This window comes from Oncorhynchus gorbuscha, linkage group LG02, assembly GCF_021184085.1.
Source record: "Oncorhynchus gorbuscha isolate QuinsamMale2020 ecotype Even-year linkage group LG02, OgorEven_v1.0, whole genome shotgun sequence".
NCBI lineage: Eukaryota > Metazoa > Chordata > Actinopteri > Salmoniformes > Salmonidae > Oncorhynchus > Oncorhynchus gorbuscha.
In genome coordinates this window covers 13,807,676-13,831,106 of record NC_060174.1, presented here as the reverse complement: position 1 = coordinate 13,831,106, position 23,431 = coordinate 13,807,676, and the positions used below count along the sequence as shown (strand labels likewise).

At 42.2% G+C, this 23,431-nt stretch overlaps 1 protein-coding gene across 1 annotated transcript; it reads right to left on the bottom strand.

Moving 5' to 3' along the window:
* Window positions 1-18,468: 18,468 nt before the first annotated feature.
* Window positions 18,469-22,875, bottom strand: ptgfr (prostaglandin F receptor (FP)). The gene is made up of 2 exons (XM_046299340.1): window positions 22,069-22,875; window positions 18,469-19,165 (listed from the first exon to the last, which is right to left on the bottom strand). The coding sequence occupies exons 1-2, from the start codon at window positions 22,873-22,875 to the stop codon at window positions 18,836-18,838; spliced, it is 1,137 nt and encodes a 378-aa protein (XP_046155296.1). The 3' UTR covers window positions 18,469-18,835.
* Window positions 22,876-23,431: the final 556 nt, after the last annotated feature.

The following is a 23,431-nucleotide window of genomic DNA, read 5'->3' as shown; positions in this document are numbered from 1 at the left end:
AATCCGAGTAAGGGTTGCCTTCCAGAGAGACATCAGAGATTGTAACATTCTCTGTTTCACGGAAACATGGCTCATTCGGGATACGTTATCAGAGTCGGTACATCCACCTGGTTTCTTCACTCATCGCACCGACTGAAACAAACATCTCTCTGGTAAGAAGGGCAGGAGTGTATGCCTTATGATTAACGAGTCATGGTGTAATCATAACACACAAGTCCTTCTGTTCACCTGACCTAGAATTTCTTACAATCAAATGCCGACCGCATTATCTACCAAAGGACATTCTCTTCGATTATAATCACAGCCGTGTTCACCGCTCCCCCCCAAGCAGACACCTCGACGGCCCTGAAAGAACTTCAATGGACTCTATGTAAACTGGAAAACACATATCCTGAGGCTGCATTTATTGTAGCTGGGGATTTTAACAAGGCTAATCTGAAAACAAGGCTCCCTAAATTTTATTTGCATGTCGAATATGCGACCCGGGCTGGAAAATTTCTGGATCCTTGTTACTCTAACTTCCGTGACGCATACAAAGCCCTCCCTCTCCCTCCTTTCGGGAAATCTGACCACGACTCCATTTTGTTCCTCCCAGCCTATAGACAGAAACTAAAACAGGAAACGCCCGTGTTCAGTTCTGCTCAACGCTGGTCCGACCAATCTGATTCCACGCATCAAGATTGTTTCGATCACATGGACTGGGATATGTTCCGGATAGCGTCGAACAATAACATTGATGTAGACGTTGATTCGGTGAGCGAGTTTATTAGCATGTGCATCGGTGATGTTGTACCCACGGAGACAATTAAGACCTTCCCCAACTAGAAACCGTGGATTGATGGCAGCATTCGCACAAAACTGAAAGCGCGAACCACTGCTTTTACATGACCAAATACAAACAGTGTAGCTATTCCCTCCACAAGGCAATGAAACAAGCTAAGCATCAGTATAGAGACAAAGTAGAGTCGCAATTCAACGGCCCAGGCACAAGGTATGTGGCAGGGTCTACAGTCAATCACGGACTACAAAAAGAAAACCAGCCCCGTCGCGGACCGCGATATCTTGCTCCCAGACAAACTAAACAACTTCTTTGCTCGCTTTGAGGACAATACAGTGCCACCGACATGGCCCGCTACAAAATCCTGCGGACTCTCCTTCACCACAGCCAACGTGAGTAAAACATTTAAAAGTCTTAACCCTCGCAAGGCTGCCGGCCCAGACGGCATCCCTAGCTGCGTCCTCAGAGCATGCGCAGACCAGCTGGCTGGTGTGTTTACGGACATTTTCAATCAATCCCTATCCCAGTCTGATGTTCCCACATTCTTCAAGAGGGCCACCATTGTTCCTGTTCCCAAGAAAGCTAAGGTAACTGAGCTAAATGACTATCTCCCCGTAGCACTCATTTCCGTCCTCATGAAGTGCTTTGAGAGACTAGTCAAAGGATCATATCACCTCCAACCTACCTAACACCCTAGACCCACTCCAATTTGCTTACCGCCCAATAGGTTCACAGACGATAGTACTCACACTGCACATTGCTCTAACCCATCTGGACAAGAGGAATACCTATGTAAGAATGATGTTCATTGACTACAGCTCAGCATTTAACACCATAGTACCCTCCAAACTCGTCATTAAGCTCGAGACCCTGGGTCTCAACCCCGCCCTGTGCAACTGGGTCCTGGACTTTGATGGGACGCCCCCAGGTGGTGAGGGTAGTTAACATCTCCACCCCACTAATCCTCAACACTGGGGCCCCACAATGGTGCATTCTCAGCCCTCTCCTGTACTCCCTGTTCACCCATGACTGTGTGGCCATGCACGCCTCCAATTCAATCATCAAGTTTGCAGACGACACTACAGTGGTAGGCTTGATTACCAACAATGACGAGTCGGCCTAAAGGGAGGAGGTAAGGGCCCTCGGAGTGTGGTGTCAGGAAAATAACCTCACACTCAACGTCAACATAACAAAGGAGATGATTGTGGAGGGATCACCCCCCTATCCATATCGATCGGACAGTAGTGGAGAAGGTGGAGAGTTAAGTTCTTCGGCGTTCACATCACGGACAAACTGAATTGGTCCACCCACACAGACAGCGTGGTGAAGGCGAAACAGCGCCTCTTCAACCTCAGGAGGCAGAAGAAATTTGGCTTGTCACCAAAAACACTCGAGAGCATCGAGAGCATCCTGTCGGGCTGCATCACCTCCTGGTAAGGCAACTGCTCCGCCCACAACCGTAAGGCTCTCCAGAGAGTAGGGAGGTCTGCACAACGCACCACTGGGGCCAAACTACCTGCCCTTCAGGACACCTACACCACCGGATGTCACATGAAGGCCAAAAAGATCATCAAGGACAACAACCACCTGAGCCACTGCCTGTTCACCCCGCTATCGTCGAGAAGGCGAGGTCAGTACAGGTGCATCAAAGCTGGGACCGAGAGACTGAAAAACAGCTTCTATCTCAAGGCCATCAGACTGTTAAACAGCCATCACTAACATTGAGTGGCTGCTGCCAACATACTGGCTCAAATTTCTAGTCACTAATAATATGTTTACATACCCTACATTACTAATTTCATATGTATATAATGAACTCTATACCATCTACTGCATCTTGCCTATGCCGTTAGGCTATCGCTCATCCATATATTTATATGTACATATTCTTATTCAGTCCTTTACACTTGTGTGTATAACGGACGTGCTACCTGTCCCGGACCTGCTGTTTTCAACTCTCGAGACAGCAGGAGCGGTAGAGATGCTCTTAATGACCGGCTAACTGACATTTACTCCTGAGGTGCTGACTTGCTGCACCCTCGACAACTACTGTTATTATTTGACCATGCTGGTCAGCTATGAACATTTGAACATCTTGGCTATTTTTGTTATAATCTCCACCCGGCACAGCCAGGAGAGGACTGGCCACCCCTCATAGCCTGGTTCCTCTCTAGGTTTGGGCCTTTCTAGGGAGTTTCCTAGCCACCGTGCTTCTACACCTGCATTGCTTGTTGCTGGGGGTTTTAGGCTGGGTTTCTGTACAGCACTTTGAGATATCAGCTGATGTACGAAGGGCTATATAAATTTGATATAAGTTAGTTGTGAAATTGTTAGATATTACTGCATGGTTGGAACTAGAAGCACAAGCATTTAGCTGCACTCACATTAACATCTGCTGACCATGTGTATGTGACCAATAAAATTTGATGATCACCGATTTGACCTATGACCAAAGTCAAATAAATGACCATATGAAAAAACAGAAACAGGAAAGTTGGATAAACATATTTAGATTGTATTTACTGCAAAAAGTAAAATGTTTAAGTATAAACATTCTGCACCTTATGGCAAAAAATACAACGTTCAAAATACAAAAACATAACAAAACCATTACAGTAAGAATGTAGTTTGAGATTTACCTGTTTCAATCAAACAGGAAAACAAGAAAGTTGCATAAATGGTTTAGATTGTAGGTACAGCACTTTGCATTACCCATATAGGTGTTTAATACCATACAAAATACAGAGTGCATTTTAGGGGGCATAGGTCAAATCAGTGTTCATGGTTGAGATGCATAAAGTATTACTCAATAATTGCATTATACATCATTGCATTTTCACTTATCTACTGAACACAGTTGGCTGGCTAGTAAAAACATCTTTCAAGCTATTTCAGTGTCGCTGATGGCGTAGTTACTGAGTTTTGCCTTTGTAGGGCAGCGTCGACTAGGGCAGGGGTGGCAAACATATGCAAGGGGGTCCGATCCGACTGTGGTTTGAGGTGGAGAACGAACTTGATATTTAAAATGACTTAAACCAAATTGGGGAAAAAACAATCCAGAAAACCATCAGACAAAAGTACTCTCACTTAGGACAGAGACACATGAATCCAAAATGTCTTAATTTTTAATCTGCCAGACACAACAGCAGCAGTGAAACAACAGAACAATTTATTTTACCAGAGGAACACCTGCTGAGGTGATATTTCAATCACTCACTGACTGAGCTGTAAAACAATCAATTGGCCTTGTCATTATGCACTTGCTGAGGGCTGTGAGGGACTCTAGAGCTACAGATGTCTTTAGTTCTGAGCAGCTGGGTTTATAAGCCATAACTGTCACAGAGAAGACAACATTGACATCTAGTGCTGATTGCAGAGTTCAGCATTTCAAGGTTAGGTAGTAAGGTACTAATAGGTTGACTAGAAGCAATCAATAGGTGGCCAGCAGGTGTCCATCTGGGTCCAGCCATTAAGTGTTTGTCACTGTACACCTCATGAATGGACAGCATTATATTGTGTCTGGTAGGCCTCTGACATTTCCATCCAAGCAGAAGCAGTCTGGCTTACTGCTGATGGAGGTGCCGTTGGTCTACTTCCAGTGGTTGAGAGGGTGGGAGTGGGACTTGATGCACCAGCAGCTGTGCACCAGCAGGAAGAGCTTCTTGAGGATGGCCTTCCTCAGGAGGATGTAGACCCAGGGGTCCAGAAACACTCGTCCTGGACCTGGGTGCTCAGTATGATGACGTTAACCTAGGAGAACATAGGACATTATGTGAGACTGAATGTAATTACTTGAAGGAAACCGTTGAAAGGGTTGTTATAAGGGTTTAGTTCAACACATTACAGTATGCCCAGCTCTCTTGGATCAAGGGAAAATGACAAGGGATTTGCTTTCGCAGTGCATTACATTCTCATCTTAAACTTCCACATATGACATTTTAGTCATTTATCAGACACTTATCCAGAGCGACTTACAGTTCGTGCAGTCATCTTTAGATAACTAGTTGGGACAACCACATTTCATCCAATTGGCAAAAGACTTATGCAAATATTTTTTAAAATCTGCATAAAGTAAACATGCACATTTTCCTGCCAGTGGTGCGTTTCCACCAAACGGACTTGTTGCAGATAAAAAGCCGTGCGTAATGACAGTGCACACAAAATGTACTTTTTTTGCATAAGTTCTCATGTCCCGACAAAATCTAAAGTTCAATGAGTTTTCATTGCATGTTCAACTCTGATAGTTGTCACAAAAATGGTTGCTTTAAATATCATATGTGCCTAATCTGGTCTTGGCACATGTGCTCTAGCCAACAGCGGGCAGATAGTGCGGGTTGTTGTGTTGTTGTGCGGGTTGTTGTGCGGGTAGGCAAGTCTACATGATGATATTATTATGGATGAGAGTGAGAATATTTGTCATATGGCAGTCATGCATCGATCATCATGTGACCAGAATAAAACCCTCAATATTTTTGGGTATCATCAAGATAATGTGCAGTTTTATCACCACCCTACGAAATTAATCATGAAATCATTTATCTGTAGCCTAAAACTGTATGGAACCCGAATTGTAGTGGGAGGACCACACACACCATATCACTTTACGAAAGGCACATCACACATCCGTGATACAAGTCAGTAGTCGACCATCCATGTCTGAGGATGTCGGAAGATGATGTGGAAACCGGCCACAAGGGGCAACAGTGAGCACTGTTACTTTCAAGTAAGTTTTGCTAAGGCATTGTGGGCGGGGAAGGTGGATGGGCGTAAGCGTCGGCTTCTTATTCCAAAGGTTGCATGTTCGAATCCAGCGATAGAAAGTAGTTTATATTTTTGTTTTGAGCCTTTAATAGTTAATGCCTAAACTTAACCTTAAATACTTTGAAATTTGGAACAACGTTAAAAGGTGGAGTTTGATAAACATGGATGGACATTAATTCTGATGTGAGACTGAGTTTGTACAGTCAGCTTTGGCAGTGCGGAGAGCCTCCATGACACAGAGAAAAGCAGTCTCGGTGGAGTGACCGGTCTTAACCTGACTGGTTTGGGTCAATAGGCGGAGTGAATGAGGAGCGAATGTTGCCTTTTCTTCAGCTGATCAGGGAGGGTTTTAAGGTTAAACACACACCGTCTATGGTCAAACTATTTCTACCATGCAGTGAAACACGATCTGACGTCACCTTTCATGATAACCTCAACAAAATAAAAACACAGATCATAACAGTTAAGTTCATACCAATTCGGTTTCAGGAAACTAGACAAACATTGACTATATCTCACATTATGACATTAACCTTTTCTTTATACCCTCTAAGACCAATGTAACAAAAACAACACAACATAATGTTACCGCTAAAAACTATTTTCTAAATGAGTCCATACTCCCTTATCCTATTGGTGACCTCTAGGATGGTTATCAGATCATGAAGATAGCCGTACACATATATTCTCCTTTCTACATGCAGCCTAAACACAGTACCACTGTATAAGTACCCCAAGACCAGGACCTCAGGGAACTGGTCAGTTACAGCTTTCAAACAAGTCATTAATAAAATAAAAAACATTGAATCAAAAACAAACTAATTCTAATAACTAATCAACTTAGAATTACAACTGTTTATACCTCCCCATGGAAAACAATAGTCTCCCAAAGTAATGCTACAATTTGGATAGAGAATGGTGATTTACAACTTCACTCTGCTTACACTCCTACTGAAGACTATAATACCCTAGTATTAAAATTATAACAGAGCTACACACATCTTCATATTATCTTCTTATGATTCTCAAACATTTCCCACACACACACACACACACACACACAATTTCAGAGTGGAACACTTTAGCCATCATCTTAAAACAATCCAATTATTCTATCACTGAGTGAGGGAGAAAATAAAACCAATAAGGAGAAATTAGTAGCTCTGTGCTACCATCACAATCACCAGATACTCTTGGAATATGAGAGAACACATAGTCAGATGGAGAGCAGCAGTGTCTCCATCAGGGCCAAAAGGTCTAGGGATTGAAGGGTAGCATAGGCAGAGTTCATCTCAGCCTTCCAAATGCTGCCGGACACCAGGAGTTCCATATGGGTTGTGCGTGAAGGGTACACTAAATTACACGGAACAAAGATATATTTAAATAAAATAAAAACAGGATGTAAAGTGTTGGTCCTTTTCCATGAGCTGAAATAAATGATCCCCCAAAAAATTCCATATGCACGAAAGCTTATTTCTCTCAAATTGTGCACAAATTTGTTTACGTCCCTGTTAGTGAGCATTTCTTCTTTATCATGATAATCCATCCAACTGTCAGATATGACCTATCAAGAAGCATTTTTATTTTACCTTTCTTTAACCAGGCAAGTCAGTTGAGAACAAATTCTTATTTTCAATGACGGCCTAGGAACAGTGGGTTAACTGCCTGTTCAGGGGCAGAACGACAGATTTGTACCTTGTCAGCTCGGGGGTTTTAACTTGCAACCTTCCGGTTACTAGTCCAATGCTCTAACCGCTAGGCTACCTGCCGCCCCATAAACAGCATGATCATTACACAGGTGCACCTTGTACTGGGAACAATAAAAGGCCACTCAAATGTGCAGTTGTCAGACAAAACAATGCCGCAAATGTCTCAAGTTGAGGGAGTGTGCAATATGCATGCTGACTGCAGGAATGTCCACCAAAGCTCTTGCCAGAGATTTGAACATCAATTTATCTTCCATAAGCTATCACCTATGTCATTTTCGAGATTTTGCAGTACGGCCAACCGGCCTCACAACCGCAGACCACGTGTATGGCTTTGTGTGGGCGAAAGGTTTGTTGATGTCAACGTTGTGAACAGAGTAACCCACGATGGAGGTGGGGTTTTGGTATGGACAGGCATTAGCTATGGACAACTAACATAATTGCATTTTATCAATGGCAGTTCGAATGCACAGAAATACTGTGACGAGATCCTGAGGCCCATTGTGAGGCCCATTTGTTTTTAAAGCTATCTGTATTCCCAGTCATGTGAAATAGATTAGGGCTCAATGAATTGATTTCAATTGACTGATTTCTTCATATGAACTGTAACTCAGTAAAATCTTTGAAAATGTTGCATTTATATTTTTGTTCACGAGAGAAGGGATATAGGCCAAGGTATAGAAAACACAGACATAGTTGACAAAGCTACAAAAGAGCAAAATGACAAAAAAAAATCTAGGTAAGATACTCAAGTGAGAGAGTGGTGTGAATGAAACCTTATCTTTCCGTTCTCGAATAGCTCCACAGAATCGTCTTTGTTTCAGCGATGAGACTGCAGCTAACACGACTGCCGCTGAGCAAACAGGGGAGACTGAAGTACTAACACTAATTGCTAATTGCCTAGAAGAGGTAAAGAGCACACCTCCTGGTACTAATTGCTGATTGCCTAGGAGAGGAGAAACCACTCCATCTCCAATACAGCCACTGATTGCCAAAACAACAACAGTCATAAATTCCTGCCCGTAATCCTGGTTGATGTGTCAACAGTCTGCTGCAAATGATGTGCAGTCAGCAGTTCCCACACAAAGTAGACTACTGGGAAGACAGACAGCTCTTAATTAAAGCCTTTTATAGCAGTGGGCTAAATTAGGGTCATGCAGAGTGCTTCTTGGGAGTCTTAAACAAATCAAATTTGAAGCAAATGTATGAACCTCACACACATGATTAGGAGCTTATACAAAAGAAGACGTCTGTATCATACCAGATCTAGAGTAGTAATGTATTACATTTTGAGTTTGCATCCCAATATTACACTTTATATACATCACAGAAGACTGAAATATAACAACATTGTTTGACATAGAAACACCAGATTTTTGGTGGATTAAAAAAAAACATTTATTAATTATGATATTATGAAAAATATTAATAACATCCCACCCATGAGGCCACTAGGGGAGATTTGGTCCATTGACTGCAGGAATTTGAAGTAGATGGCCCTAGCTGGTAAAAAGACAGTACTATACAACAACAGATTTTTTTTTAAATACAGTCCATTTAGAAAGTATTCAGACCCCTTGACTTTTCCCACATTTAGTTACGTAACAGCCTTATTCTAAAATGGATTAAATTGTTGTTGTTTTCTGCCCTCGTCAATCTACACACAAAACCCTATAATGACAAAGCAAAAAACGTTTACAAATGTGTATATAAAAAACTGAAATATCACATTTACATAAGTATTCAGACCTTTACCTCAGTACTTTGTTGAAGCATCTTTGAAAGCAATCTCTAGTCTTCTTGGATATGATGCTACAAGCTTGACACAACTGTATTTGGGGAGTTTCTCCCATTGTTCTCCACAGATCCTCTCAAGCTCTGTCAGGTTGGATGAGGAGCGTCATTGCACAGCTAGTTTCAGGTCTTTCCAGAGATGTTCCATCGGGTTCAAGTTCTGGCTCTGGCTTGGCAACTCAAGGACATTCGTAGACCCCTGAAGCCACTCCTGCGTTGTCTTGGCTGTGTGCTTAGGGTCTTGGCCTGTTGGAAGGTGAACCTTCGCCCCAATCTGAGGTACAGAGAAGTGCAATTGGAGGTTATGCACTATGAACTTAGCAACATTTAAATTTTATTCAGAGCTTCTTTTGAGACTCTTTTTTTTCAAAACAGGCAAACCCTTTGGGAAATGAGGTAAACTTTGCATAAAACTTCCAGATAACTAGCTAGCTACGATCGCAATTAGGATACTGACATCATGAACATGCACAGACAGGGCTCTACCTGTGCAGAACACATGCCCCTTTGCCCTTCCAGTCTCCAAAGTGCCCTTTTCAGTGGTTTTATCATTTCCCCCAATTTTGTATTTTTTTGTATAAAATGTTTGCCGTTGCTGTTCTGAACCCACTGTCCGCAAGTTGTCGATAAAGTGTAATCTATTCTTCAGATCCAAAAAGTTGCGCGTCTTGATTGTTGACCAGTGACCAGTCATCAGCATTGAAGAGCAAAGGCGGCCCTCATATCCAGATTAGCGACCAGAAAGAACTTGTTTAATTTCCTCCAGTTTTGCAGAAACAGAGTAGGCCTACGTTCATCATCCATATAAAATATCGTTTTGCAATCTACTAACTCATCTTTACCAGAACAATAGGCTACCTGGTGATTTGATTGATCAGAGAAGGGCCTAGTTTGGGTGGCTACTGGCTATATGTCTGAAGATAAACAGCTGCCTTCAATATTATGGGATTCATATTCTGGAAAATTTCTTACGAAGAACAGAGCTACCCGGCGGGCAAGGAATACTCTGAAAGCAAGCTGCAGATAGCAGTGGAGGCTGCTGAAGAGTGGACGGCTCATAATAATGGCTAGAGTGGAGCGAATGGGATGGCTACCATGTGTTTGATGCACTGTATTTGATACCAATCCACTGATTCCGCTCTAGCTATTACCACAAGTCCAACCTCCCCAATTAAGGTGCCACAACCTCCTGTGGTAGATAGAACATGCTTTCCCATCCGATCGTGCAACCTCAGCTACAAGAAGGTCTTGTGGTTTTGCTTGCTTTGGACATAGAAGTGACATGATACTGTATATCCCTGGTTGATATTGGCTGCTAAGATGAATGACTTTCAACTCGAAAAGCAGGTGTAAAACTTAGTTTCTGTAGCCTATCTTGCATTTCGCATGATTGTTTATGGCAGTAATGACAGGCTATATTTGTGCAACGATTGTGCGCGCATGTTCGCGTTTGCAAGTGCATGTGCACCCATGGGAGGGGCTAAAGTTTAGTTCGATATGCACAAAAAGCTAATTTCTCTCAAATGCTGTACACAAATGTGTTTACATTGCTGTTCGTGAGCATTGTCTGCTGCCAGACAATAGAATGTTAATTTCTCTACCATAAGCCACCTCCGTCATTCTAGAGAACTTGGCAATAACACACCAGCCCAGGACCCCCACATTCGGATTCTTCACCTGTGGGATCGTCTGAGATCAGCCACCCGGACAGCTGATGAAATTTAGGAGTATTTCTGTCTGTAATAAAGCCCCTTTGTGTGGAAAAAATCAGTCTGATTGGCTGGTCCTGGCTCCCCAGTGGGTGAACCTGGCTCCCAAGAGGGTGGGCCTATACCCTCCCAGGTCCACCCATGGCTGCTTCCCTGCCCAGTCATGTGAAATCCATAGATTAGGGCCTAATTAGATTAGGGTCCACATCACCAATGAACTATCATGGTCCAAACACACCAAGACAGTCGTGAAGAGGGCACAACAAAACTTTTACTCCTCAGGAGACTGAAAAGATTTGGCATGGGTCCACAGATCCTCAAAAAGTTCTACAGCTGCACCATCGAGAGGATCCTGACAGGTTGCATCACTGCCTGTTATGGCAACTGCTCAGCATCTGACCGTATAGGTGCTAAAGAGGGTAGTGCATACGGCCCAGTACATCAGTCGGGCCAAGCTTCCTGCCATCCAGGACCTATGGTTGAAGTCGGAAGTTTACATACACTTAGGTTGGAGTCATTAAAACTCGTTTTTCAACCACCCCACAAATTTCTTGTTAACAAACTATAGTTTTGGCAAGTCGGTTAGGACATCTACCTTTGCTGGGAAATTATTTGTGTCATCCACAATTGTTTACAGACAGATTATTTCACTTATAATTCAATGTATCACAATTCCAGTGGGTCATAAGTTAATTAACATACACTAAGTTGACTGTGCCTTCAAACAGCTTGAAAAATTCCAGAAAATGATGTCATGGCTTTAGAAGCTTCTGATAGGCTAATTGACATCATTTGAGTCAATTGGAGGTGTACCGGTGGATGTATTTCAAGGCCTATCTTTGCTTGACAACATGGGAAAATCAAAAGAAATCAGCCAAGACCTCAGAAAAATATCAAAATGATGATATGAAAAGAGGAAATGATTAATGAGATGACTGGTCAGAATCAAATCAAATCAAATCAAATTTATTTATATAGCCCTTCGTACATCAGCTGATATCTCAAAGTGCTGTACAGAAACCCAGCCTAAAACCCCAAACAGCAAACAATGCAGGTGTAAAAGCACGGTGGCTAGGAAAAACTCCCTAGAAAGGCCAAAACCTAGGAAGAAACCTAGAGAGGAACCGGGCTATGTGGGGTGGCCAGTCCTCTTCTGGCTGTGCCGGGTAGAGATTATAACAGAACATGACCAAGATGTTCAAATGTTCATAAATGACCAGCATGGTCAAATAATAATAAGGCAGAACAGTTGAAACTGGAGCAGCAGCACAGTCAGGTGGACTGGGGACAGCAAGGAGCCATCATGTCAGGTAGCCCTGGGGCACGGTCCTAGGGCTCAGGTCAGTTGAAACTGGAGCAGGAGCATGGCCAGGTGGACTGGGGACAGCAAGGAGTCCTCATGTCAGGTAGTCCTGGAACATGGTCCTAGGGCCCAGGCCAGTTGAAACTGGAGCAGCAGCATGGCCAGGTGGACTGGGGACAGCAAGGAGTCATCATGTCAGGTAGTCCTGGGGCATGGTCCTAGGGCTCAGGTCCTCCGAGAGAGAGAAAGAAAGAGAGAAGGAGAGAATTAGAGAACGCACACTTAGATTCACACAGGACACCTGAATAGGACAGGAGAAGTACTCCAGATAAACAAACTGACCCTAGCCCCCCGACACATAAACTACTGCAGCATAAATACTGGAGGCTGAGACAGGAGGGGTCAGGAGACACTGTGGCCCCATCCGAGGACACCCCGGACAGGGCCAAACAGGAAGGATATAACCCCACCCACTTTGCCAAAGCACAGCCCCCACACCACTAGAGGGAAATCTTCAACCACCAACTTACCATCCTGAGACAAGGCCGAGTATAGCCCACAAAGATCTCCGACACGGTACAACCCAAGGGGGGAACCCAGACAGGCCGACCACAACAGTGAATCAACCCACCCAGGTGACGCACCCCCCCCAGGGACGGCACGAGAGAGCCCCAGCAAGCCAGTGACTCAGCCCCCGTAACAGGGTTAGAGGCAAAGAATCCCAGTGAAAAGAGGGGAACCGGCCAGGCAGAGACAGCAAGGGCGGTTCGTTGCTCCAGAGCCTTTCCGTTCACCTTCCCACTCCTGGGCCAGACTACACTCAATCATATGACCCACTGAAGAGATGAGTCTTCAGTAAAGACTTAAAGGTTGAGACCGAGTTTGCGTCTCTGACATGGGTAGGCAGACCGTTCCATAAAAATGGAGCTCTATAGGAGAAAGCCCTGCCTCCAGCTGTTTGCTTAGAAATTCTAGGAACAATTAGGAGGCCTGCGTCTTGTGACTGTAGCGTACGTGTAGGTATGTACGGCAGGACAATAGCGTAGCGTACGTGTAGGTATGTACGGCAGAATGATGATATGATAAAAGGTAATGATTAATAAGATGACAAATCAGAATGATGATATGAAATGAAGTAATGATTAATAAGATGACAAATCAGAATGATGATATGATAAGAGGTAATGATTAATGAGATGACTGGTCAGAATGATGATTTGATAAGAGGTAATGATTAATAAGATGACTGGTCAGAATGATGATTTGATAAGAGGTAATGATTAATAAGATGACTGGTCAGAATGATGATATGATAAGAGGTAATGATTAATAAGATGACTGGTCAGAATGATGATTTGATAAGAGGTAATGATTAATAAGATGACTGGTCAGAATGATGATATGATAAGAGGTAATGATTAATAAGATGACAAATCAGAATGATGATATGAAATGAAGTAATGATTAATAAGATGACAAATCAGAATGATGATATGATAAGAGGTAATGATTAATAAGATGACAAATCAGAATGATGATATGAAATGAAGTAATGATTAATGAGATGACTGGTCAGAATGATGATTTGATAAGAGGTAATGATTAATGAGATGACTGGTCAGAATGATGATTTGATAAGAGGTAATGATTAATAAGATGACTGGTCAGAATGATGATTTGATAAGAGGTAATGATTAATAAGATGACTGGTCAGAATGATGATATGATAAGAGGTAATGATTAATAAGATGACTGGTCAGAATGATGATTTGATAAGAGGTAATGATTAATAAGATGACTGGTCAGAATGATGATATGATAAGAGGTAATGATTAATAAGATGACAAATCAGAATGATGATATGAAATGAAGTAATGATTAATAAGATGACAAATCAGAATGATGATATGATAAGAGGTAATGATTAATAAGATGACAAATCAGAATGATGATATGAAATGAAGTAATGATTAATGAGATGACTGGTCAGAATGATGATTTGATAAGAGGTAATGATTAATGAGATGACTGGTCAGAATGATGATATGATAAGAGGTAATGATTAATAAGATGACTGGTCAGAATGATGATATGATAAGAGGTAATGATTAATAAGATGACTGGTCAGAATGATGATTTGATAAGAGGTAATGATTAATGAGATGACAAATCAGAATGATGATATGATAAGAGGTAATGATTAATAAGATGACTGGTCAGAATGATGATTTGATAAGAGGTAATGATTAATGAGATGACAAATCAGAATGATGATATGATAAGAGGTAATGATTAATGAGATGACTGGTCAGAATGATGATTTGATAAGAGGTAATGATTAATAAGATGACTGGTCAGAATGATGATTTGATAAGAGGTAATGATTAATAAGATGACTGGTCAGAATGATGATTTGATAAGAGGTAATGATTAATGAGATGACTGGTCAGAATTAATTTATTTCAATGTTTTATTTAACCTTTATTTAACTAGGCAAGTCAGTTAAGAACAAATTCTTATTTGCAATGTCGGCCTAGAAACAGTGAGAAACCGTGTTAATCTTTGTGTAAAGTCACCCCCTGGCTATTACACACATTTCCACAATGTATCTAATTAAAATTGTATTTTAAACTTAACCCTAACTAATGAAGGTCAAGTTTGATGTGTTTGTCCACCAGACCTTCCGCACATTAGGGAGGAAGTGTCTTGGAACGAGATTAGGTGTAATGTGACTAACATGGCATCACTTTAGAGTGTATGCGGTCCTTCAGCACAACATGTCACCCTTTATAAAGCACATGTTTATATTATGTTCGACAAAGTGGGTTATATTACATTTGACATGGTGATTATGTCACACAGTTAGGCCACATTTATGAATCCTTTATAAAGTATGACATAATGGTTATAGATGCTTTGTAACACATTTATGTAGTGCTTATGAATGCCTTATGAAGGCTTTATGAAGCCTTTATAAGCTACACATAATTTAAAGTGTGATCCCTTCTCCCTCCTGACCTCTTGGAGTCTACTCTACTCCCTTCCCACATCCTTTGACTCTCCCTGTCCCCTTTCCTCCCGGCCGGCTCTTCTTTCTCCTCCCGCTCCATGGCTGAATGACTCATTCCATGCAAAGCAAATATGGCTGCGGGCAGTTGTTGGCAACTGTAACTGAAGTTGACCCTAAACCTTTTCCTAACCTTAACCTCAGTCTTCTGACCTGCCACGCTAATTTACCTAACCTGCCACATTAGTTATCCTAACCTGCCACATTAGTTATCCTAACCTGCCACATTAGTTATCCTAACCTGCCACATTAGTTATCCTAACCTGCCACATTAGTTATCCTAACCTGCTATGTAAACAAATCATCTTTGTCGAGAAACCATCAGTCTCATAACACCGGAACTGACCAATGTCAGGTATCAGTGAGCATTTCCTGATATCAGGGAACACCCACATAAAGAAATGCCCCGAAATACAGTCCGCAATTACACCCTATTCAAGAATTTGACAAAAGCTGTAAACCTTTTAGCCATGACTCAACAGAAGAGGAAGGATATGAAATGATCACTTATCATATGACTAATATCTTCTTCGGGGGTATCATAAAGCCTTCATGAACCCCCCTACGTTATGGGAGTGATTTAAAGGGGTGTCAGACATAACATTTGGTTAAGTTTTGTGTGTTGAAATGCAATATAACAAAGCTATTTTCTAACAAGTCTCTGTATAAACAATATCCCTCATCACTTATCCAACACTGCCAATAAATGTTATTGCCTGTCTGTCAGCATAGCCTAGGCCCACCACCAAAAGCCTTCACAGTTCGAACATAAATGTTATTGCCTGTCTGTCGGCATAGCCTAGGCCCACCTCCAAAAGCCTTCACAGTTCGAACATAAATGTTATTGCCTGTCTGTCGGCATAGCCTAGGCCCACCTCCAAAAGCCTTCACAGTTCGAACATAAATGTTATTTCCTGTCTGTCAGCATAGCCTAGGCCCACCTCCAAAAGCCTTCACAGTTCGAACATAAATGTTATTGCCTGTCTGTCAGCATAGCCTAGGCCCACCTTCAAAAGCCTTCACAGTTCGAACATAAATGGCAATGACAATGTGTAGAAAAGTAAATATAATTGAGTTTATACTGAAGGAGATCATTGCACAAACGAAGTGGTAGCCTTTTTTCAAGTAGAAAAGAGCAGATATGGAGGTTAAAATGATGTGCTTACGATACAACAATACAATATCAATGCGTTTTAATTGACATACATCATCGTTTTTCACTCTTGCAGGTCTTTGGCATGCATATTGTTGGCATGATGGTTGACATAGACACAATATAGTTCTCTTTGTTCTGTTTCGGCAATAAAAACAAATAGTAGCACTTTACATTATAATAACTCCACGTAATATAGCATGTATTCTGGCTTAATAAATAGTTTAATCATCATTTGCTAACCTTTCCTCCCACATTGTAAATGCTAGTAATCTAGTATACACTGAGTGTACAAAACATTAGGAACACCTGCTCTTTCCATGACACAGGTGAATCAAGGTGAACACTATTATCCCTTATTGATGTCACCTTTTAAACCCACTTCACTCAGTGGAGATCAGGGATGGGCAACTTCGATGGGGGTGGGGGCCACAAAAAAACGGAACTCATCACGAGGGGCAGCAGTGGTTTCTCTGGTCTGCGTACCCACATCCACCCCCCCCCCTTCAAAGTTATGTTTTAAAGTTAATTTCCTGCAGTTCTGCAATTTTGCCATAGGGTGGAGGCAAATGTTAGCCATTTTTAATATGATAACTGAGAGCTAGTTGATAACTAGTTACTAGTAACTAAACTAGCCCCGGAGAGCTAGTTACCCCATGCTACCCTACGTTTAGACATTTACTATATTTAAAGGTCCAGTAGAGGAGACACCAAACAAAGCCATGTGAGAAAATAGTCTGCAGTTAAAAGACTGAAGCACTGGAAGCATTTAAAGTTTATACATATACAATTTCTACCTGCAAATCATACATGTAGCACGTATACCTCAATCACATATCAGTAATAATTAAGTAATACAAATCCACTAGGGAAAAACTGTCTGGTCCGGCCAGCCGTTGTGTGTAGTCTACATCTCCATGTTTTATGATCAGTTCATATTCTCCAGGTTCACAATATTAGCAGAACATTCACATTATACAGCTCTTCCTCAAGCGCTTCTAACACTTGTTTCACAACAGTTTTTGTGAATAAAATGTCAATATATTTCCTTATTCTTTAACCATTGATATGTTTTAGGGGCCATTTTGAGACCTTAAGGAGCATCAGGTACTGCTGGAATGTCTACCAATTGCATGTTCATCTTTTTGTGAGAAATTGCACTGGTCACTCAAAACATTTATAAAATATTTCTAAAGCATACATAGCTCACATTTTATTTTAGATGAGGCCATGCAAAAAGATGTAACTTATGATTAGTAAATGGTTTATAAGGACCTGTATACATATTCCATAGATACGTCATGTTACATCAACACACAGTATATCATAAGAAAACACTGTTAAATTAAAATGATCATGCCGAGTCATTTTAAAACCACTGAAAGGATAGAGGTGATCAACTCATCAGATGAGCTTAACTGAGTTACTGTGCTGTAAACACCCATGATGAGAGAATGACTTCAGAAAATGTTTTAATACAGAAAACCTGTGAAAAAAAGGTACTCTCAACATGGACAGACACATAAATACAAAATGTGTCAAAAACTCATTTTTCATCAGTCCATAGCACCGCAGAAGGTCAAAGAGATATACCAACCATCTGCCAAACACAACAGCAACTTCATCAGACGGGCCAGCCAGAAGAGTCTCTTCAGAATCCAAAACAAATCATTCTACGTGGAAATGATGTCATAACTGCCATATTGGGACTCCAGAAGATAGTGAAACAAGAGAACAATTCATTTTACCGGAGGATCACCTGCTGAGGTGATAATTCAGATTGTTTTCAGCTCCCCATCAGTCAGTGAGTGAGTGCCAGGCAATCATGTCATTCTGCACAATCTTCGAGCGCTGTGAGGAACTCCAGAGCTACAGATGTCTTTAGTTCTGAGCAGCTGGGTTTATATGCCATAGCTACTGTCACAGAGAAGACTCAAGAAAACAACATTGACATCTAGTGCTGATTGCAGAGTTCATCCTTTCGAGGTCAGTTACAGGTTAGACAGAAATATCAGTAACTGGGGATAACTAACTCCAGGGTCCATCTTAGTCCTGTGTGTCACTGTCAATTATGACCAACACACCTATTACCAGTGTATGTACGGCTCATGAGTGTACAATTAAGCGATAAGGACCGAGGAAGTGTGTAGTATATGGCCAATATACCACGGCTAAGGGCTCTTCTTAGGCAAGATGCAATGTGGAGTGCCTGGGCACAGCCCTTAGCCGTGGTATATTGGCCATATACCACAAACCCTCGAGGTGCCTTATTGCTATTATAAACTAGTTACCAGCGTAATTAGAGCAATAAAAATACAAGTTTTGTCATACCCGTGGTATACGGTCTGATATACCACGGCTGTCATCCAATCAGCATTCAGGGCTCAAACTACCCAGTTTATAATACTTTGAATGATCCTTCATATGCTCTTCCTAAAACAAACCTTATCTGGTTCCTTAGCTTATCGCCTACTCCAACTATACATCAATGTGCTACAGGTGCTGCCTGCAAACACTCCACCTGGGACCCAGGGTCTCTCAGATCAGATGCCCCATCCAGGGGTTCAGGTGATGGGCTTAATTATTGTGTCTGGTAGGCCTCCAACACTTCCATCCAAACAGAAGAATTCTGGTTTAGTGCTGATGGAGCTGCCGCTGGTCTCCCCAGAGCCTTTCACTGGGCTGCACTTCCACCGGTTGAGGGGGTGGGAGTGGGACTTGATGCACCAGCAGCTGTGCACCAGCAGGAAGAGCCTCTTGAGGATGGCCTTCCTCAGGAGGATGTAGACCCAGGGGTCCAGGATCTGGTTCCAGGTGGCCATGCGGACTGCCAGCAGCAGGCGGGCAAACGCACGCTCGCCCTGGACCTGGGTGCTCAGTATGATGACGTTAACCTAGGAGGGTAAACATAGGACATTATGTGAGACTGAATGTAATTACTTGAAGGGAACCATTTAAATTGTTGTTAGTTGAATACTGTACTTTGTTCATCACTTCAAATTGCGTTATTACAGTATAACCAGCTCTCTTGAATCAAGGAAACTTAAAAAAAGGGATTTGATTTAAGCTACCACTTTTTTTTATTGTCCTAGAAATAGCTGAATAGAATATGATTAAATTGCGTTTGAGAATGTGTAAGTGTTTTGTGTACATAGTGATGTGTGAGGGGCAGTAAGTGAGTGAACGCTTTTTATATTGAGGGATACCTGGAGGTAATCGGACCTCTCTGAAATGAATGGATGCAAGTCCCCCTGAGGATAATATATTTTCACCTGGCCCTCCCCGAGCATTTGAAAAAGAAAACATGTAACCCTCCAAAATGATCATTAAAACAAAATAGCTGAAATATAAATTCCCCTTTAAGTAGGCTATCAATGTTGCAGTCGTGATTTCTATGAAATCACTGAGAACCACTGCTGTAGTTCATACCACATTCATCCGTTAGAGGGTGGCATTTACCAATTCAAGCATTAAGGGCCTTCCACACTAAGGAAGATAACTATAACAATACATTATTGACGTTGGTGAGCATCCACACTAGAGGAAAGTTTGTCGTTCTACAATAGCCTATACCTGTCAATCAACTGATCAAAGCCTCCTGCTGTACAACATGCGTAGCCTATAGCACATTGTGCACGGGAACAGCAGGAAGAGAGGAGCTAGAGTTGTGTAGCCAAAGAAGCGAAATATTAGCTAGATATTAGGCCACTCATTACGTAAATACAAAGGCTATAAATATTTACCTGTCAAAGTGCATGAAAAGAAAGTTAGGCTAACAGATAAGGAAATGACTGATCTGTGTGTTCCTCCAGGCTGTGCTCTGCAGTCCCCTGGCAGTTGTGCATGCAAAGCTCCACTATTGATTAGGCCTAGGTTTTTAGACAACATTATTCCACCCTGAGTCTACAACAACACAGTGCAATTGGGTATGTATTATTGTTATCAAGTGTGTAGACCTACACATTTATTGTCTAGGGCTGTAAACTGCAGTGATGTAGGCTAATTTGAATAACCGCTCAAAGTCCTGTTTTGAATGCTTCATGCCAAAATACTGCATACAGCCTCAACCTGATAATGCAACCATTTAGATCAGTTATGGATATTTTTTTAGGCAGTCTAAAAAGTTCAGAAAGGTACATTAGTAGGCTACTCATATGGTGAATTTGAATCACACCATCGAGACCTCTCTTTCTCTCCTTTCAAAATCACAGCCAGTTATTTTGGTTTCTGTATTTTATATTCAGCAGGCAAGAGCAAGCTGGAATCTCTCCTTGATCCGTGAGAAAAAAAAATGCTTGAAATAAGTGTACAACAGGCTATTGTAGGTCTAGTCTAGCGTTTCCTAGGACTCCAAGAGATAGAGGAATTATTAGGAATAATACTGCAGTGAATGGCATATAGGCCTACCCAATTAATTTACACAGTGATAAAAAATATATAAAAAAGTTTATGAAATGACAGACAGCCTAGGATAAACATATCGCTCGAAAAAGACAACAACTCATAGGCATAAAAGGCATTCAGATAGTCCAACCATCCACATGGACTGTTGTCCTCCCCATTTAGGAGCAGCATTGAAGAACCATCTCCTTTTAACTTCAAAATTCAATTGAACTTTTCTGGACTGTCTTCAGCGGACAGAGACCACAAAGAAACCTTTCAATTACTGTGAAGGTAACTTTGTTCACTTGCTGTGGTCCTTGTGTAATTGTGCTATGCCATGCTTCTTATTGTTCATTGGTGCTTTCAAGAGAACTGGAACTCAATAAACAAAAAACAAGATCAAATCACAAGGTTATTGATTTTCAATTAGGAAAGTCTGAGCTCTAAAAATATGCCAGAGTTTTCAACATTGAAAGTGGAATGCCCATCCAGCCAGGCTCAGCGAGGAGAATGAGAGAGCGAGAGAGCGCAGGGTAGTACACCAAAGTTACACACAGTTGAATTCAATATGTAAATTCCAAAATGCTGAAAATAACTGACATTTAATCGATTACAAAATACATGACCCTCCCTGGACAAAGAAAATATGAAACACTCCCACATTTTCCTCCGGGTAACATTGTGTACATTTTGAACGCTCCCTAAACATCTTATTGATGTAGGTCTAATGAAATGTCTTGCCAGAGGAAAAAAACGATATTGTTTGACCTTCCCTTACAAGCCTTCTCATCACGTGTTAATGATCTGGCTTAATCTAAGATATTATACTGTCACTTTTCATTTGAAGAATCCTGGTCTACGATTAATGGCAGGCAAAGAAATAAAAACAGTGTCAAAGGAGGACCATTTATTTCAATAAGACGCGTCAGAGTTTCCATCACAGAGAAGAAATCTGGATTGAGAATGTTTCCCCTCTACTTTTGCTACATACCATATTTTGCTCTGGTAAAATCAAATGTCATTGAAATGGATGTAAAGTAACTACACAAAGCACTGGGAGAAAAGAAGGACATTACATGCCAGAAATCTTGCCGTGAAATGACAAACTGCCTTAATTAACGTGAACACAAGGATCAAAAGCACAAAATAACAAACAGGCCACAAATCTGTGCCCTATTAAACATCTTGAGCATCTCTACAAAGGTTGAAATAGCTCCCTTTCCTTTTGAAAGGATTTGTGAGCGTTCCGAGTAGAAGAACAAATTGCTTGCCGTGGGAATCTTGGCAGACTCCACCAATGCAGAGGACTGTTGGCAGGGATGAGGTGAAAGTGAGTTCTTCATCACTGCTCAACAGACATACCAGAGATAAGCGCTTCTAAGACCCAGGGAAAGGAGGGAAGAAGATGCCTTACCAATAAAGGGCCCCAGCACACACAGGACACAAGCATGATGGTCATGAGCTGGCAGATCATCTCAAAGTGGTGGGAGGTGTCCTTGCGGCGACATTGGCGGTGGCAGCGCAGCTTGGACTGCAGTAGGGTGCAGCTGGTCAGTGTGTTGCACACAATTGACACCAGCAGAGCCAGGAGGCCCAGTGTAGAGAAGATCAGCGGGAGCACCACGTCCAGCCAGTTGCGGGGCCCCTCCATGCGGAAGAAACACCAGCTCTGGGAGCGCTGCACCTGGTAGGGCCTCCACAGCAGCACAGGTAGCAGAGCCACCAGGGCAGCTAAGAGCCAGGTCAGCCCCAGCAGCCTCTTCATGTGGTGGGCGGCAAGGGCTGTGGAGTGGAACAGGGGCCTGGTGACACCAATGCAGCGTTCCACCGCCATTAGGCTACCCAGGAGCAGGGGGCTCAGACCGAAAAACACCATGGACACCCCGAAGAGACTGCACAGGATGTGGTGTGGGTCAAAGGCTTCCCACTCCTTGTTACAAGCGTAGACATATAGCACCAGGGAGCCGTTAATGAGGTGGCCCAGGAGATCGGTGCCCACCAGGCCGCTGGCGAACAGCAGGAAGGAGGCCTTGGTCTTGAGTCGGAAGCGACGGTAGGCATTGACCAGGATGCAGAGAGCCAGGATGTTGGAGAAGATGCCCACAGTCATGGAAATGACGGAGGCGGTGACGGACAGCTCCGTCTGGCCACAGGTGGTGTTGGAGTAGCTGCCTGTTGCGGTCTTGCTGCATCCCGCCTCGGAACTCCCATTGCCTGGCATTATCAAGTCCTGGTCCAGTCTGAGGATCAACATGTGACAGAAATGATGGTTGAATGGCTTTGACAGAGCCCCAAAACATTTATCTTCACGACACGTTAATAAACAACACCCCGAAACAAATGACATTTAAAACGTAGATTTTACGGAGCAACTGAGTTATGACCAAAGTGAATACGTATACAGAGCTTTTATCTAGTAGGTCTACATTTCAGAGCATCAGACTTATAAGTCAGTGCTTACAAAATATATATATTATTTCCTTTAAATTGTGCAGTGTACCACTGGTCTACGGTAAATGGTCATTCAAATAAGGAACCAGGAGTACCAGGCTCCCACAGTGCAACAGTCAATAAATAGTTCATCATTGCCGTGGTAGCAGTGTGAGATGCGTAAAAAGCCATTTATTGTGTTTACTTTATTGAGAGAAATCAAGTAAGGTATTGTGTCATTTTGGAGTCACTTATATTGTAAAGAAGAATAGAATATGTTTCTAAACACTTCTACATCAATGTGGATGCTACCATGATTACGGATAGTCCTGATAAATCGCAAATAA

What these genes read in the sequence shown, in the direction of transcription:
- ptgfr (XM_046299340.1), bottom strand. Translation starts at nt 22,875, where the DNA reads ATGCCAGGCAATGGGAGTTCCGAGGCGGGATGCAGCAAGACCGCAACA. An exon ending in TGTGCTGGGGCCCTTTATTG is followed by an intron (nt 19,166 to 22,068) that starts GTAAGGCATCTT and finishes TTACCCTCCTAG; the next exon opens with GTTAACGTCATCATACTGAG.